Raw genomic sequence first — 19,790 nt, forward strand, 5'->3', positions numbered from 1 at the left:
TGGAGCAGCTTAGCGGGTCAGGCAGGATCTCGGGAGAACAAAGATAGGCAAAATTTCAGGTCGAGACCCTTCTTTTCCTCATATCTACCCCATGACCATGATCCCACAGTCAAACTGTTATTTAAATTTCTACATTACAGTTATTGGGGTTGCTTAAATTTACGTTGATATCTATAAACAGAATAACCAGGTGATTATTCAGATAGATTTATTTGGGCTAAGGTTTGCCAGTCAAGAATAGCATTAATACAAATTGGGAGAAAGACAAATAGAAACATGTTTATTTCCAAGTTTCGAAGCCAGTTTCGTATCTGGTGAACTCCACGTATATATACCATATGCATTGATCGCTCAAGATAAACTAAACAAATCGCACAGCCTGCACAGAAATGTGTGTGCAAAAAAAAGTTTGTAAAAACATTCCAGGTATAGAATACTTTTGGTCAGAATCTGACATGTCTGTTGCTTCTCACTATTGAATAGTGTGACACAGCTGTTGGAACTGCTACCTTACAGCACTAATGACCTGGGATCGATCCTGACCTTGGGTGCTGTCTGTGAGGAGTTTGCATGTTCTCCAAAGTGGGTTTCCTCGGGATTTCCTCCTACATCTCAAACATGTGCCGGTTTGGAAGTCAATAGGTTTGTTGGCTTCAGTAAATTGCCCCTCACGTGTCAGGAATGGATGCAAAGTGAGATAACAAAGAACCAGTGTGAATGGGTGATCAGTGGTCAGTGTGGGATCGGTGGGCCAAACTAAACTAAACTAGTGTCTAAACTAAACTAAACTAATAACAATCCAATCCATTCAATAGATCAATGTCAGTATTAAGGCATTGCACAATATTCTGTCTACAGCACTTCATCTAACCCCTTCAATTTATATTGTCATTCTTTCTCTCTCCTGTGTTTAAATAGGTTCCTTTTAAATGTATCCTTAATATTCATCTCGGAAATTCCATGTGGTAGTGAGCTCAACATTCTTCACATTCTATAAGTAAAGATGTTTCTCTTAAATTACTTTGGTCACTATCTTGCATTGCCTGCACTTTCTTTTGGACTACTTTACATGCTGGTAGACCCGCTGCCTCACAATGACATGGACCTGGGTTCAAACCTGACCTTGGGCACTGTCTGTGTGGAGTTTGCACAATCTCTCTGTGATTCTGTGGGTGTTCTCCGGGTGGTCTGGTTTCCTCCCACATCCCAAACACATGTAGGTTTGTAGGTTAATGGGTCTCTGTAAATTGATTTCAGTATGTAGGGTGTGATGCGAAAGTGGGATAACATCGAACTGGTGTGAACAGGCAATTGATGGTCAGCATGAACTCGGTGGGCTGAAGGGCCCATTTCCATAGAGTATCTTTCAATCAATTAATCAATTTCTTTACAAAGGATTAAGTTCAAAACAGCCAGGATCCTTTATGGCAGTGCTTTTGTTGGGTGATTAATGTTTTCATTCATTTAAATAGATAAACTACCAAAGATATTACAAGCAAATATGAGGAATACAGCAAATAATGTTATATTTAAATATATTTGCTTTTGTGATAGTTTAGACAATAGGTAATAGGTGCAGGAGTAGGCCATTCGGCCCTTCGAGCCAACACCGCCATTCAATGTGATCATGGCTGATCATCCCCAATCAGTACCCCATTCCTGCCTTTTCCCCATATCCCCTGACTCCGCTATCTTTAAGAGTCCTATCGAGCTCTCACTTGAAAGTATCCAGAGAACCTGCCTCCCCCACCCTCTGAGGCAGAGAATTCCAAAGACTCACAACTCTGTGTGAAAATGTGTTTCCTCATCTCCGTTCTAAATGGCTTACCCCTTATTCTTAAACTGTGGCCCCTGGTTCTGGACTCCCCCAACATCGGGAACATGTTTCCTACCTCTAGCGTGTCCAAACCCTTTATAATCTTATATGCTTCAATAAGATCCCCTCTCAACTAAATTCCAGAGTATACAAGCCCAGTCGCTCCATTATCTCAGCATATGACAGTCCCACCATCCCGGGAATTAATCTTGTAAACCTATGCTGCACTCCCTCAATAGCAAGAATGTTCTTCCTCAAAATATGGGACCAAAACTGCACACAATACTCCAGGTGTGGTCTCACTAGGGCCCTGTACAATTGCAGAAGGACCTCTTTGCTCCTACACTCAACTCCTCTTGTTATGAAGGCCAACATGCCATTGGCTTTCTTTACTGCCTGCTGTACATGCATGCTTACTTTAATTGACTGATGAACAAGGACCCCCAGATCCTGTTGTACTTCCCCTTTTCCCAACTTGACACCATTTAGATAATAACCTTCCCATTTTTGCTACCAAAGTGGATAACCTCACATTTATCTACGTTAAACTGCATCTGCCCACTCCCCCAACATGTCCAAGTCACCGTGCATTCACATAGCATCCTCCTCACAGTTCACACTGCCACCCACCTTTGTGTCATCTGCAAATTTGTTAATGTTACTTTGAATCCATTCATCTAAATTATTGATGTATATTGGAAATAGCTGCGGTCCCAGCACCGAGCCTTGCAGTACCCCACTAGTCACTGCCTGCCATTCTGAAAGGGACCTGTTAATCCTTACTCTTTGTTTCCTGTCTGCCAACCAATTTTCTATCCATGTCAGCACCCTACCCCCAATACCATGTGCCCTAATTTTGACCACTAATCTCCTATGTGGGACCTTATCAAATGCTTTCTGAAAGTCCAGGTACATTACATCCACTGACTCTCCCTTGTCCATTTTCCAAGTTACATCCTCAAATAATTCCAGAAGATTAGTCAAGCATGATTTCCCCTTCGTAAATCCATGCTGACTCGGACCGATCCTGTTACTGCTATCCAAATGTTCCGCTATTTCATCTTTTATGATTGACTCCAGCAACTTCCCCACTACTGATGTCAGGCTAACTGGTCTATAATTCCCTGTTTTCTCTCCCACCTTTCTTAAAAAGTGGGATAACAAAAGTGGGACAGAAAGCAAAAACATTGCATTTATACTTTGTCATCCCCAGACTTCCCATTGAATCTTTCGGCAAATTAATTACTTTGAAATGTGGATAACATTGTAATTTATTAACACAGGTAGATTTTAACCTTGAGATGACCATGAATTGAAACAAAGGAACTCTGCTGGATTAGAACATTTAAAATTGCTTTGGAGTAATTGGTGAAAGGATAGTAAAGGGAGCACTGAGGGAAATTGTCTTGGGTAAAATCCAAACAGTTTCTAACAGAAGTAATAACACATGAATTTGCAGCAGTGGATTGATTTTGTTCTGACATTCAGCATTCCCATATGGATTAAAAAGAAACTGATTCTTTGCTGGTTTATTTTAAAATGATTATAATGAAATTTTCATTTATTACTCCTGAAACTGAACATGTTAACTGTGTGCAAATTTACTTTAGAGCACTGTTGCTTCAAGTCATGCATACTGCTTGAAATGAGCCAAATATGAACACCCAGGAGACATTCAGACTATTATTTAACTGGTGTTAGTAAAAATACATTTCTTTACTCATTGTGTTTTATGGTAGGAAGTGCCAGGCGCTATTTTCTTGAGCTTCATGTCACCCACCGATGAAGAGATATGCATTTTGATGAGATGGACTTGTCTGTTTATAAAGCTCTGTCAACTGCATTTTTATTTTCCTTTGAAATGTTCTGTATTATCATAATAAAGGATGGCGATAAGACTGTTACAAGTAAGAATATTTACTGGTGTTATACAATGTTATAAGGAAGGGCCTATCCTATTTAGTAAACTTAAAGAATAGTCATCCATCCTGCTTCTGAAAGAATGAAGAATGCCACATCCTCTAACAGGATATCTTTCAACCTCAACTGCCTCAGTAGGATCCCTACCTGCTCTTCATTCCTCCAGAAGATTCTCCCTACCAAACACAACAAAGCATTGTTCCAATATTTTTCTTCTATTTATTTTCCTTGGGCTATCTGCCTCAGCACCCTATTTTTTTCCTTCTTCTATCCCATCGTCCTCAACTCCCTCTGATCCACATCAAATCACTCATGACTTTATCTTCCTCATTCATGTGCACTTAGATCCATTTGTGAAGGGTAACCCTTGGGAAGGAAGAGTTAATAATAAGTGGCAGCACTTGATACCTCTGGGAACAGGGAGTAAGATAACAGTGGGATCGAAGCCCCCAGGTTATAGGGAGACCTGGTAGAAGTATATAAAATTTAGAGAGGCTTAAGTAGGGTAGACAGTCCAATCCTTTTTCCTCGGATTGAAATATCAAATATTAGAGGGTTAGCTTTAACATTTAACGGAGATGTGCCGGGTCAATTATTTTTTTACATAAAGGGTTGTAAGTGCCTGGAACATGCTACGGGCGGTAATGATGGAGACAGATACAATAGTGGCATTTAAGAGACTTTTGGATAAGCACATGGATATACTGGCAATGAAGGAATATGGATTAAGTGCAGACAGATAAGAGTTGGTCTTGGCATCCAGTTAGGCACAGTCATTATGGGCCAAACGGCCTGTTCCTAAGTTATACTGTTCTATTTATCTCCTATTCATTCTCCCAAAAGGTGGAAGAGAGAAAAGGGAATGGCCAGGTGACGGGCAAACATGACAATACTTTCAGCCTTCCTGATGCAATGTACCGTGAAGATGGACTGGATAGAAGGAATTGACACGCCTGTGATGGACAGGGCTGTGCTCATCACTCTCTGCTGGGTCAGGCAGTCAGAAGCAGAGCAGTTGCCATACCAGGCTGAGATGCATCCCATCAGAATACTTTCTATTGTGCATCTGCAGAATTTTGAGCAAATCTTGACGGGCATGTCAAAATTTCTCAGATGCCTAGGAAAGCGTGAAGGGACCAGGTTACTTTGTTGGTAATATGGATACTTAGGTATTTGAAGCTGTCAACCATCTCTACAGCAGCAAGACGATAAGGACAGGGTTGTGTTTCCCCCATTCACTTTCCTTAGAACAACCTACTCTTTGAACTTGATGATGTTAAGGCCTGGGCTACTGCGCTGACACCAGGATGCTAGATTCTCAATTTCGTTCTTGTACTTTATCTCATCGTCCTTGTAGATCTGGCTAATGGCAGTGGTGTTATTGGTGATGTACTTGGTCATAGAATCATAGGTGTTCAGGGAGTAGAGCCAGGAACTGAACACACAACTATGAGGAGCACCATCGTTGAGGGTCAAAGTAGAGGAAATGTTATAACCAATTCTAACCGACTGAGGCCTGCCAGTCCAGAGGCCAGTTGCAGATAAAGCCCCTCAATTCCAAGGTCCAGAGGTTTAGGAATGAGCTTATTCTGTGTTATGGTGGTGAAGGCAGAGCTGCAATAAAAGCATCCTGACATAATGTTCTAATTATCAAAGGAGAGCCAGGGCTGAATGTAGTGCAAGGGAGATGGTGTCCTCTGTAGATTTCCTGCACCATAAATAGAACCAAACCTACTAGTGGCTCAGTGTAAAAAGCAGACAAAACAAACTGATTTGTAATGTCATTGCCATAGTAATGTATGCCATGTGACTTCCATCCAGTTAATCAGTTGTGCACTGTTCCTGGTGCACATACATTCTTTCAGACCTCTCTGTTTTTGCTTTGCCCGAGGTGTGGAAAACGCTGGGTGTGGAAATATGGAAATCTGCCTCATTTCTCCATGGCAAACAATTTGAATTACAGAGGTTCCTCTGTACTTAGTTTTGTATAACTAAGAGCAGTCTAGTCTTACTCTGAAAACCATGGCTTTCTCTTCCTCTCATTTGGGATGTGGGAATTGCAAGCAAAGCAGACCACACATTGCCCATCCCAATTGGTAGTTTGTTTTATTTATTTTCTGCCAGTGCATCCACAACTCTGATTGGTAGGAAGTTCCTAGGTTTTGACCCAATGTCAATATACACCAGGGAGAGGACTTTCCTTCGAATTTCTGGTTGGCGGAAGTCATGCATCAGGAAGGAATGAGAAAAAGACTCATGATGATTTGTTGTAGTGCACATGACAAGATGGTGTCTTGGGACAATGACTTTGTCTTGTACGGTGTCAAGTTTCTTAAAGATTTCTGAAATTGCATCCACTGTGGAAATCTTGACTTGTGCTTTGGATGTAACAGAAATACTTTGAGGAATTGGGGATGATCCATTTACTCCAGAAATTACCAGTCTCTGGTGGGGAACACGGCAACGGTGTTGTCCTCTTTTAATTGTGGTCATTGGCTGGCACTCTGGAAGTGGAAATATGATTTACCAGCTATCAGTCCAGCCATGGTTATTGTTCAGCTCTAGCTGGAGCTAAACACAGTAATCTTTATCGTATCTCACCTGATGGGGAGTGAGCGATTGATGAACCATCTCAAGGTTGTTAGCCTGAAACAATTCCTCTGGAGGTATCCAGCGACTATGAAGTTTGGTTTCCAAATACCATAACCATTTTCATTTGTTCCTAGTGTCTCTCCAAGTGCCCCTTAACCAGTTTTACTTAAGTTAAATATCACGGAGATGAATTTATAGTCACAATGCCTCCATATCTTTCCAAACAACGTTCTGAAATGTTAGCTCTATATTTCTCCCCGCCTTCCAGCATTTTGTTTTATTTCAGATATCCAACATCTGTAATGTTTTCATTTTAGCTTCTATTTGGTGCAGACCAGGCTTGGCTTGGATCAAAGTTAATCCCCGCCACTTACTTTTTGCAGTGTAAACAATGAAGATAATCTGTTTCTTGAAAAAGTGCTCAAAAGGCAAGGCACTTTATTGTGTTACCTGTAGAAATTTAAATTATTTGTGATGAAGTGAACATTTGAATAAAATTACAAAAGCAAACAAAAATAACAAATGTTGGAAATTTGAATTAAAATCTCAGCAGGCCAGGCAGCATTTGTGGAGGCAGAAACAGAGTTAATGTTTCAGGTCGATGACCTTTCATTATTTTGTCACCTGAATGAAACTTCTTTTAATTTGTCTGGAGAAGAATCTCTCAATGTCTTGAAGAATGTGTTTTAGTCATTTCTCTTTAATGCGAGAAAATAACAAATATTTAGACCCTGAAAAGATATTTGACAATTGGTGTAGACAGAGTCTAATGTAAATGTTATTTTCCTAGCGACTTTGAACATAAGGACATCCCGATGGATATTGCACAGCTTCCTAATCTTCCCGAGAAAACCTCTGAATCGTCTGAGACTTCTGACTCGGAATCTGATTCTAAAGAAAACTCAGGTATTACTGGTAACATTAAATCCAGCACTAGCTTTTTCTGCCAAATCTAAATGTTTTTGTGGATCAAAATTCTTTGTGTATTTTTCTTACAGCTTATTTGCATTTCCATTATTTATGGTTGACAAATATTTAAAAACAAGTTAATGACAACAAAATGCATGACATGCAAATACAAGTCAAAGGGTACTGCTATCTCTGTTTACCAGAAGCATACATTTGAGTATCTGAATATGTACCACATCCTCTGGGATGGATCATAACATTGACAGGAATAGATTACAAATTAATAGGTTGATGTTGCATGTATGACAGATCATTTGTAAGGACACCAGCTACTTACAGGTGTCTTTCACTGTCTATTACTTTAGGTTGTCTCTGCACTAGTTTGATTATTCTTAAACCAGTAAATTTTATTCTATCAATTACTGAAATTTGATCCAGGCTCTATGTAATTCTATGGTGTAATTACGAGCATGCCAACTACAGGACTTCACGATATTGTAGGCTGCAGTCCAGTAGATAAACCTCATGACCTGGAATTTGCCATGTGGGTCCCGTTGCTTGCACTTTCTGTTGTTACCAGCCTCAGATCCGTAAAACTGAACTTGCTGCTTGAGAGTCCTTTGTTGAGGCCTTAATGTAACTGGGTTAGACAAGCAAGCCAAATAATTACCCACCCACAGAAAGCCAGTAACAAATGGTTAATCCACACGTACACATTACCACCCATCAAAGCTGTCAAGCTTTTGCAATGTTCCTAAATATCACCCCTGACAGTCAGAAGCATGCTAAAACTATTAACAATGAAAACAACAGGAAAAATAATGTAACTTTAACATAAATCTTCTTCTTGCGTATGGCGTGCACAGCCTAAAGTTGTAAGACAACTTGTTCTGTTTGATCTTCTGTTTGTGCATGTCAGGTTAATTGCATTTGTCGAAACAGGGTGGACCATGTGAAGGTTGCAATCCCCCACCCCGTTAAATAAATAGGACACTACTGCAAACATTACTGATTTAAAATAAATAATTTACCTAATTCTTATCTATCTTTCTTGCTGCTTTAAAAAATATCCCTCCCTTCCATAAAAATTTCCATTGAAATGAATGGATTTGTGCATCTTGGATCAGGTCCAACCTGGAACCAGTTCTCTGAGCAGATTCCCCAAGTACGCAGTTCAGCAAATTTGTACACTTTGCACCTGCACGTGGCTGGGATTCACCGATCACCAAATTAGTTTTCCTAGTTTGCATGTGCAGGTGCCAAAGTCCTGCACTGGCATGTGTTTCCCCAGGAAAATGCCAGGTATTCACCACAGAACTGCCAGCATTTCGGAGAAATTGACAGCTCAATGCTCCAGAGATTCATTCGGCGTCACAATTTGTGGCATTTATGTCCCTTTTTCACAGCAAAGAGGGAATCACACAGAATTGGTGATACAATAACAGTGTCTTGCAGGGATTTCATTGAGAGCCTTGGATTAAAATCAAAGCATTATTATTTAAGCATTGAGTCTATATTATTCCTTCCTGTAACACTTGCCATCTCATCCATCATTTTGTCTGTGGCCTCAATGGACTCATCTCTCGGCCTGCTCCACAAACCAGTAGTACTTAGATAGCATTGAGGGTACATATTGATCCTTTTCTGAAGTTGAGGAATACCTCGCCAGATTATCTAATTACCTGACATACAGTAATTTCAAACTGATTTCACAAATTGAATAGCTTTATAGAAACATAGAAACATAGAAAATAGGTGCAGGAGTAAGCCATTCGGCCCTTCGAGCCTGCACCGCCATTCAATATGATCATTGCTGATCATCCAAATCAATATCCCATTCCTGCCTTCTCTCCATACCCCCGATCCCTTTAACCACAAGGGCCACATCTAACTCCCTCTTAAATCCAGCCAATGAACTGGCCTCAACTACCTTCTGTGGCAGAGAATTCCACAGATTCACCACTCTCTGTGTAAAAAATGATTTTCTCATCTCGGTCCTAAACAACTTCCCTCTTATCCATAAACTCACATTTATCTGTGAGCAATGTAAATCTTGCCCACTGTTGATAAATTCATCTTTTAACCTAATGAAGGCAGTGCAGCAGGAAGCACCGGGTGCAACAATGGAAGTTGTACCATTGGAACTAGTAGAACAAAGAACACAGAACAGTGCAGCACAGGAACGGGTCCTTTGGTCCACATTGTCTTTGCTGAACAGGATGTTAAGACCATATCTTATCTACCTGCACATAATCCATACCCCTCCCTTCCATACATATTCATATGCCTATCCAAATGTCTCTAAAATGCCATTATCGCACCACCACTGGCAGTGCGTTCCAGGCACTCACCTCTCTTTGTGCAAAAATCTAGCCCCACACTTCTCTTTTAAACTTTGTCGCTCACACCTTAAAACTACGGCTTCTAGTATTTAATTTTTTTCATCCTGTGATGAAGGTTCTGACTGTCCTCCCTATCTGCGTCTCATAATTTTATATACTTCTATCAGGTCACCCCACAATCTCCAGCATTCCCCAGAGAAAATAATCCAACTCTGTCCAACCTCTCTGTGTAGCTAATACCTCCAGGAAGTATTCTGGGAAACCTCCCCACACCCTTTCCAAAGCCTCCACATCCTTCCTGTAATGTGATCAGATGCATCTATCCAAGATGGTGCCCTGAGCATGCCAGGCCCAGAAAAGGATCTGCTATCATCCATTACAATCAATCGACTCTTTTAAATCTTTATTTCAACAACAGCACTAAATGTTGTGCCCTTTACCTTTATCTGTGCACGATGGTGGCTTGATTGTATTCATGTATACTTTTCTTTGATTGGATAGCATGCAAACAAAAGTTTTTACCGTACCTAGGTGCACGATACAATAATAAACTAAGTAGTAATAATGAGCAATATTAAAAGGACTTGTTTTGGCTACAATATCTAATTCATATGGCAGATAATTCTAGTTGCGTCACCAATATTGAATAATCTCCTGAAATAGTAACCAAGGAATGACACTACCCAGTTATTCTTCCAATAACTGCCTTTTCTGAGACTATCATACATAAATAATGGCGGATATTGATTACAACTAAAAACTGCTCATTATCAAAGTAGGGAGGTTAATTGCCACAATTTCTCTCACTGCCACTACAGAGAAACTGAATGTAGATAATGGTTGCATGTTTTATTCATATAATCAGACAGCACGGAAACAGGCCCTTTAGCCCAATGTTCATGTCGACCAAAATTCCCTATTTAATCAGTCCCATTTTCCCAAAAGTGTCTTTTAAAGCCTGTGATAGACATTATAACTCTGGGGCATCATAGAGTTCACTTTAAGCTAAAGGTCCTACAACACACAACATACATAGCACACTTAATGGTACTTTATGACTGATCTCATTTGCACTTCAGTTATTAATTACATTTCCTACAACTTCTACAATTTCTCCATTCTCTGAGTAAAGAAGTTTCACCTGAATTTCTCCTTGGTTCTATCAATGATTTATATTTTTTACCTATTATTGTACATCAGCCTCTTTCAATTGATTTCTCTTGGGGGGAGTTAAATAAAGGAGCACAATGAGAAGTATTACCTTCGGAAGCTTTGGTTCCATGAGTATTTTTTTACCAAATGTAAGGTAATATCTGCAGAAAAAACGTCTTGAGTAAACAAAAAGGAATGAATCATTGAAGGAAACCAAGCAATTGACCATAGAGAATTTCATGTAAAAATGTTTTGAATTGAAACAGAAAAACCCGGTGCAGAGGTTTCATAAATGTATCACTTTGTGCTGTGGATGAATATATTTCTGCAAATTTTGCATTTGTAGATTGATTTGAAATTGATCATTTTAAAGATTGCAGGTGTACATCATTTTACATTTGTTATTCTGCTCTTCACTAAAAAGTTAGCATTGTGGATAGTAGTAGAATATGCTGATGCAATTGTACGACCCTTTTTAATTGGAGAATTAGCAGATTGTAGCCTGCTGTGGCAATGACCCTTCTTTTAGCTAGAATCCTGAAGCACGTGGCAGCGTACCCCTCTTTTCCCTTTTGCCAGTGAGTTGCGGGCACCAGATGTAAAACCCTGCTGAATTTTGCCACTTCTAGACAGATATGAAATTGTCCCCATCCACAAACCGGAAGATATGTTTGGGAACTGACAATGTGAAAGGTATCAGAGCCTAAAATCAGACAGGCAAACATTACCAAGATTATTTTGTGGGCCTTTGAAAAATGACTCACAGCAATGTTGCCTGTTATCGGCTGTGGGCCGAGGTGCTTTTTCATTTCATTTCGTGACCCAAATCACGTATCTACCTGTATTTTTAACATATTGTGCAAAAATATTATAGAAATCATACCTGAAACTCGTCAAGAACAAAACCTGCACATATTTTTAAAATATGAGAAAAACCTCAAATTTTCCGAGTAGTAATTGTCCAATCAATGCACGTTTGACATTACGTCGGACGCCAATTGACCAATCACGTGCTTTATTTCATGGTAGCTAGGCAGTGAGCTCTCTGCGATCATGGCTGACTCCTAATTACACCAAAACAATAGCAAGGTTTCGAAGGAATAAAGGTAATGCTAACGTTGCTGATAATTTTGTTTTACAATTGATGTATCTTTGTAAAGTTATGATGTGGACTGTTAAATAAAAATGATAAATAAATATGTAGAGCTAGGATTAGGATTAGGGTCAGTCAGTCAGTCAGTCGGTCTGTCAGTCAGTGGGTCGGTCAGTCGGGCTGTCGGTAGGCCGGGGAATGCTGTGAAGGGTCGGTCGGGCTGTCGGTAGGCCGGTGAGTGTGGCAAAGGATCGGTCGAGCTGTCGGTAGGCCGGTGGATGCTGTGAGGGGTCGGTCGGGCTGTCGGCCGGCCGGTGTTGCAGCGAGCGAGTGGGCGGACTGACGGAGCCAGCGCTATGGGGATGCTGAAGACGGCACGCGCGGCGTGCAGGGCAGTGCTGCTCACCACCATCATCACCATGATGATCCAGAAGGGCATGCTGGCCGAGGTGGACGCGCTGAGCGGCCACACGTATGGATCCCACAGCCGGTCCCAAAGCGGCTCCAGCTCCAGCCGTGGGCAGCTCTGGAAGAGGGGCGAGTTAGGGTTAGGGTTAGGCATTTTCCTGTCAGTGGAAGATGCCTTAGCCTTCCCCCAGCCTGGCACTGCCCCAGTCCCACTATGGCCGTGACCCCCACTCTGCCCACTGGCAGTCAGTGGGGTTCAGTAAATGGGGGAACGTACTGGATCTGCCCTCACCCATTAATTAGGCTGGTTCAGGGAAACAATTATATATAAATAATAGAAATAATTACATATAATTATATATAACTCCAGTCATTCACAAGTCATATATATATATATATATATATATATATATATAATATATAATATATATATGTGTGTGTGTGTGTGTGTGTGGTATAATAATATATGGTTTAAATAGATCGCAGCACGGAATTAGGCTCCCCATAAAGTAATATGAACATTGAGCACTAGGTGGCGCATCTAATTTTCGATCTAATTTTCTAATTAGCTTAATTAATTAGTGTGCAACTTTTGACAATGATGAGTTATGAATTCCTTCTCAATTATATTTTATCTAAATCTGTTCCAAATTTCAAGTAGATACCAGACATGGGTCATGAAAGTTGCATTCTAGACACATTTTCGATTCTCGGCCCACAGCCTATTAGAAGGTAAATGTATATTTGCATTCTGCACTTTGAGCAAAGTCATTCACTTCTGGTGTAATTTACAAATATTTTTTTTAAATGGGAACTTATCTAAGGCCCTTTGACATCTGCTGCTCCTGTGTTTCAACATTGAGTGCATGAATAAATTTACAAATTGAAAATCTGGTCATAACTGTCCAGCAGTATTAAATTCAGCAAAAAGTATGAACAGATATAAAAATAACCGATATACAAGGAACTGCAGATGTCGGAATCTTGAGTAAAACTCAAAGTGCAAGAGGAACTCAGCAGGCCAGGAAACATCTTCGGAGGGAATGGACAGGCGATGTTCCATGTCTGCACAGGGGCCCCGACACAAAATATCACCTGCGCATGCCCCTCAGAGATACAGCTGACCAGCTGAGTTACTTCCACACTTTGTGTTTGACCAATAAGAATGACTGATTTGTGTAGGAAAGAACTGCAGATGCTGGTTTAAATCGAAGGTAGACACAAAATGCTGTAGTAAATCAGCGGGATAGGCAGCATCTCTGGAGAGAAGGTGTGGGTGATGTTTCGGGTCGAGACCCTTCTCTCCAGAGATGCTGCCTGTCCCGCTGAGTCACTCCAGCATTTTGTGTCTAGAATGACTGATTTTATTTGTATTGTGTACATAATGCCTGTATTATTTTCTAGACTACTCTGTTATGTGGGAGGGTGTGAATGGTGTCTGTTATAAGTAAGTATATTTATCCAAGGACTGATTAACTTCCCCCTCATCTCTCCCAGAGGACAATGAGAATTCCAAGTCAGACGAGAAGGGAAACCAGTCTGAGAACAGTGATGATCCGGAGTCAAACAGGAAGAAACAATCTGGGAGCCACTCTGACCATGAAATGAACTGCAATGATGATGACAATAGCTCCAGCAACCAGGACAGCAGGGACAGTGACGATAGTTTTGAAAATTCCGAATACGAGAGTCAGAGAGTAGCCGAAGGCAGCTTTGGCACTTTTGGTTCCATTCAGATCAAAGTAGAACGATATCCTGCCAGTGAATCAGAGCTGCGCTTGCCAAGCCGTGAATCTGTGACGTCAGATAGTGCCAAGGATTCGGACAGTGCCGGAGAATTGAACATCCAGCCTTCCAGCAAACACCAGAAGAGGAAGAAGAGGAGAAAACAACAGAAAGGAGGGAACGTCTCCCGGAGGAGGCTGTCGAGTGCTTCTAGCCCGAGTGGACTTGACTCAAATCTATTAGACCAGCCACAACTGCTATCTTCACCAAACAGTGCCTCAGTGCTTAAAATTAAAACAGAAATAACAGAACCTATAAATTTTGATAATGATAGCAGCATTTGGAATTACCCTCCCAACAGAGAGATTTCAAGGAATGAATCCCCCTATAGTATGACCAAGCCCCCAAGCTCTGAGCACTTCCCCTCTCCACAGACCAACACCAGTTTACATGTCACCATTCCAGACTCTGTTCTCACCCCACCGGGGACAGAACATAGTGCCAGTCGTAAAACTCAATTTAGCACCTCATCCAGCACTACCTTAGCTCCTACCACAGACCCTCTGTCCCCTCCTCTATCAGCCTCTCCACGTGAAAAGCAGCTCAGCAGCACCAGCACGACCAGTTCTGTGCTGTACACCAGTGACCTGGAAACACTGCAGAGGTTACAGGCTGGTAATGTGGTCCTCCCCCTAGTTCATAGAGTGACAGGAACCTTGACTGCCACCAGCACTACTCCTCAGAGGGTGTATACCACCGGTACCATTCGGTATGCTCCGGCTGAGGTGACCTTTGCCATGCAAGGCAACCTGCTGCCTAACGCTCATGCTGTCAACTTTGTGGATGTTAACAGTTCCAGTTTTGGGTTAGAACCCAAAACGCCAATGGAAATGCTCTATCACCACGTACATCGAATTAATATGTCAGGGCCATTTGGGAGCACTGTGAGTGGGGCCAGTCTGGCCCAAATGCCAATGGCAAATGTGTTCACTACATCAGAGGGACTCTTTTCCACACTTCCGTTTCCTGTGTACAGTAATGGTATTCATACCACACAAACGCTGGAACGTAAGGAGGATTAAACTATGACCATAAACTGTGTTCAGTATTAAATTTTGAGGCATAGACAATGTTTTCAGCTGAATTCTAGTGCTAGCACTTTGAACTTGAGCAGGTCAGCTAATGCCATTCAATACAGCAGTTCTCATGTCTCGAACTATGACTAATCATTCTGTAATGTAAAGAGTTATTTTTTTGCCTTCAGAAAGTTGAATTACCAGTTAATTGTAAATGTTCCTTCCAAGGTGTGTTTTCCTTTGCATCTTTGTGAAGATGCCTTTTATGTGTACATGCCTCTGCCATAAGATGCAAATGCAATGGTAAAGAGATTGTAAAATGAAAGAATCACAGATTTTAATCTATAAAGATCTTGATATGATCAAGGTTGAAGGAGGTAAGTATAGAAAGGTAACCCTGTTTGACTAAGTCAGACTTTAAAGGGGTTTTTTTTCTTTTTAAAAATAGGGTATAGTATTTTGAAATTTTATGCAGAGTTTAATTCTTTTTTATGATTCAGATTTTTCTTACTTGCACATAAAGCAATTTGGGTTCTTACATAATTTGATTCTGGCCTGTGACTAGAATGTTAAACTCATGAAAACTGTAGGAAGATGGAATCCATGTGTAGTTAATGAACCATAAGTAGACATTACTTCTGCTACCATGGTGCTACAATTATTAATCTTTGTTGTCTTCATAAAATATGCAGCATATGGGCTGGAATTTATGGGAGAGTGCTGTTTTGTACTAGACAAATGTTAGTTGCTAGCTTGCGGCTGCAATCTCCTCATTTCTTACGACCAGAATCTGTGTTAGCATTTTCTGCAGCCATGCAAACTTTACCTCCAGACTAAAAAAAACAATGCCTCATGCAGTTTTTATAGTCGTTCTGCCTTTTTTCAAAGTGCTTTAAGGAAACTCAATAAGATTGAGTTGAGGCGAAAAAACTTGCATTTATTTTCAGCTGTATTTTTTCTCAGTATAACTGAGACTAATCTGCAACTTAAAATACCATTGTTTTAGAATTTAAGAAGAATATTTAACATGTTATGTTTCTTTATTCTTTTGTTTACTGAAATAGAGAAAATTCTAATTGTACTTTAGTTCGTGCTGAAACAGAAATTCAAGATTGGGTTTATAAGCTTGGAATAGGTACACAACTCAAAACTGCACATAGACTCACAATTCTATTTTTCTGTCATCATTTTGCCAAATACCACATTCCAGTGTTTGACACTATTTGTGATTGTCAGTATAAATGCTTCTTTCACTCCATCTTTGGCAGCTGTTCATTAAGGCATCTAATAATGAGAGTGAGATCCGTAATGTGTACAATGTGTGTGTGTGTCCTTGACTGTCAGTTCCATTGCAAAGTTTAATGTGTGTTACTATATGCAGTATATACTAAGCTAATGTGGCAATATTGTCCTTTGTCTTCACTGTGCTTTATCTCTAGTCTGTAATGGTCAGTTTCATTACCGCAATCTTCGTGAACCCGTGATTCTTGGGAGGTGATGTTTTTTGTGTGATGGCCTTCCTCTGTAGTGTCACCTTATTGCTGCTTCCACTGTCTGTATACCTTTTGTTTCTGCTGTTGCTTTGCTGTGTATTCTTCAGACCTCTCTCAGAGATAAAAGACTCTTAACTAGCTCATGGTTAATGGAACCATTTTCACAAAGGAATTCTGGGTATGACTTATCTTCCATCTTGCCAAACAATGCACTAAATAGTCAGGCTCAGATGTATGTGACAGATTGCCACCATGGAGCCTCAGCTACAAACATTCCCAGAGTCCCTTGTGCTCTAATTGCAAACAACAGCTAAAATAGCAAAAAGCTGTTTTTTTTTAATGTGTCTGTGTTGGTGTCAGATGGTTTCTGGTGATTTGAACTAACAATAATCACAGCTGCTGTCAAATCACATAGTGTTTCAAATTACAGTATGAAAATTTCATCACCTGTGAAGGCTGTGTCTGTGTTTTTAACTATTTCTTGTACAAGTATATAAAATATTTTATGAGGAATTGGTGCCAAGTAGCTAAACAATGGGGTGAGGGGTTCTGTTAGTATCAATGTTAACAGTGTTACAAACTCTACAATACAAAACAATTAAAAGTAAATTTAAAGAGACAACTATGGTACATTTATTTTTGTGGTTCAAACTTCTAGCTAACTAAAGCTAACCTTCTGAGTGCCTGGCTTATTTAAAATAACATTTCATTGATCACAAATAATGCTGCAATGTACATATTTCATTTACAAAAAGGATTATTTTATACTTTTGTAGATTATTTCATCAATTCAAAGAAACATGTCATACATGGTTATGTAACTTGATTTTATCATCCTGCAAATGCCATATTCATAATAAACTTTTCTTGGATTTGTTACTATCTGGCATCTTTCTTTTACACATGTATCCAAACTATTAACACATTAAACTAGTAACAAAGCTTTAACATCTCATGCACATAATATCAATATTATCATAACCAGTAATCTATATTTGATGGTGGTTTTATTTACTATTATATATTTATGAAGGTATGTATAAGACTAAAACAATACTTTGAAATGTTTTTTTGCTGGAAATTGTAAAGGATGTTTATTCACACGTGTGTAGCATGGCAGTCAGTTATGCTAAACAGCTTCCCAAAACCTATTCATTACAAAGGAAGTGTGCAGTCAATATTTACTGATGTGTTAGTATTGATCTCGATATCTGCCTTAATCAGAATGATATATAACCTTGTTTAAAAAGCCAATCCCATTTGGGAATAGTGGGCAGCTTATGTGTTGTCAATGCATTTATTGAAGACACAGTTGGAACACCCGGTGCACTTATAATTTCATACAGGGCCTTGAATGTTCTGTGTATTAATTCTAAACTTATTATGATTAATTGCACCACTCACTTTAAGTATCAATTTTGCCATTTTCTTTGAATAGTTTTTCAATGTTTAGTTATAGTGGGACCGCAAATGAACAAAGAGCACATTGGTTGTTTTTATCCAATACAGTATTCCATTTATTCTCCTGTCAAGGATTATGAAAGATGTTTTGAGTGATTTGCACTTAAGCAAGTGCTCCTTGTAAAAGAGTCTTAATGTGCAGAGTACACAATATTATATGTTTTTTAATTGCTGAATATTTGTCACATAGCCTTTTTCAAACGAGGAAACGTTGAAATGTTCAGATTTGAGAGAAATCAGATAGCTTTTCTTTTTGTGTTTTTTTAACCAAAGTCATTGTTTCTTCCTCATGAAGATTTTATAAAATACCTGTCAAACCATGTTAGTCATGACTTGGGAAGACCTTTGGTTTGAACAGCAGGAAGACGATCCATTTGCAGAACAAAAGATAAACTTTTTATCGGAAACAAAATAATTCAAAGACATTGATGCATACTGTAAAACAAAGTATTGAGATTAAAGCTCACAACACATAGCACATGCTACACTTTAACTATACTACACTAAACCTGTATACTACAATTTGAATAAAAGAGGATGTTCTAACTGGATTTTGTGAATATCACTGTGCAAAATGGTGCTGCAGGTTTCTCCAAAGAATAGCTAAACTGGATCTACAAAGTGACAACTGACGAGCATTATATTTCTACCTCCCCCCCCCCCCCCCCCCCCCCCCCGAATTCCACCCAAGGACCCAAACAGTCTTTCCAGGTAAGGCAGAGGTTCAATTGCATCTCATCCAACCTCATCTACTGTATCCTCTGTTCCAGGTGTCAACTTCTTTACATCGGTGAGACCAGGCGCAGGCTCGGCGATCGTTTCACTGTACACCTCCGCTAAGTCCGTCTTAACTTACCTATCTCCCGGTTTCTCCCCCTCCCATTCCAAATCTCACCTTTCTGTCCTGGGCCTCCTCCATTGTCAGAGTGAGGCCCAGTGCAAATTGGAGGGTCAGCACCTGATATTTCACTTGGGTAGCTTACACCCCGGTGGTATGAACATTGAATTCTCTAACTTCAAATAGCCCTTGCTTTCCCTTTCTATCCCCTTCCCCTTCCCAGTTCTCCCACCTGATTCGATTACATTCTATGTTTGTCCCGCCCACTCCCCGACATCAGTCTAAGGAAGGGTCTCGACCCAAAACGTCACCTATTCCTTCTCTCCAGAGATGCTGCCTGTCCCGCTGAGTTACTCCAGCATTTTGTCTTGACCTTCGATTTAAACCAGTTCTTTCCTACACATCCTGAGCATTATATTTTCTTCTCCATTGAATCTTCAGTACAGCATCGTTTCAAGTAAATGTTTACTGTGATGGAACATTAATGAGGTTGCTTATATCTTGTTTCCATTCAAAGATTGAAAATATTAAATGTTGAAATCTCATTTGATCAGGTTTACCTTACAAGAAATAAATGTAATTTGTAACTATTTCATACCAATGGAGATTCACAAGGAGGATTAAAGACCGATAACTTGACAAGGGAATGGACCCTTCAGAATGATGTCCATCTTTGACATGTATCAGGGGGGTATATGAAATAAAAACATTAAACATTGGAGCCACTCAACAGGTCAGGCAGCAACAATAGAAAGCAAAACATAATTAACATTACAGTTTAAACCGCTTCAGCAGAACAGGGAAAGTGCAGTTTAAGTAGTAGAGAAGGTAGGCAAGGGGGGGGGGGGATAGGACAGTTATTATCTCTTTGAGGCTTGGGTTTAGTTTAGTTTACTTTGGACAGACAGCATGGAAAACGTTGGCAAACCAAGACCACGCAAAACATCGATCACCCGTTCACACCG

The 19,790-nt window shown here is 40.0% G+C and overlaps 1 protein-coding gene across 5 annotated transcripts in view; it reads left to right on the plus strand.

The window, feature by feature from the left end:
* Nucleotides 1-17,405, plus strand: part of npas3 (neuronal PAS domain protein 3) — an 831,055-nt gene extending 813,650 nt beyond the window's left edge. For all 5 annotated transcript variants that reach the window (XM_033027104.1, XM_033027103.1, XM_033027107.1 and 2 more), the window contains 2 exons: nt 7,119-7,234; nt 13,730-17,405. In XM_033027104.1, the coding sequence (XP_032882995.1) occupies nt 7,119-7,234; nt 13,730-15,039 (1,426 nt within the window). In that variant the 3' untranslated portion in view covers nt 15,040-17,405. The remainder of the gene's footprint in view (nt 1-7,118; nt 7,235-13,729) is intronic.
* The last annotated feature ends 2,385 nt before the right edge of the window (nt 17,406-19,790 follow it).

Source organism: Amblyraja radiata, chromosome 9 (genome assembly GCF_010909765.2).
Source record: "Amblyraja radiata isolate CabotCenter1 chromosome 9, sAmbRad1.1.pri, whole genome shotgun sequence".
In the NCBI taxonomy this organism is placed as follows: Eukaryota; Metazoa; Chordata; class Chondrichthyes; order Rajiformes; family Rajidae; genus Amblyraja; species Amblyraja radiata.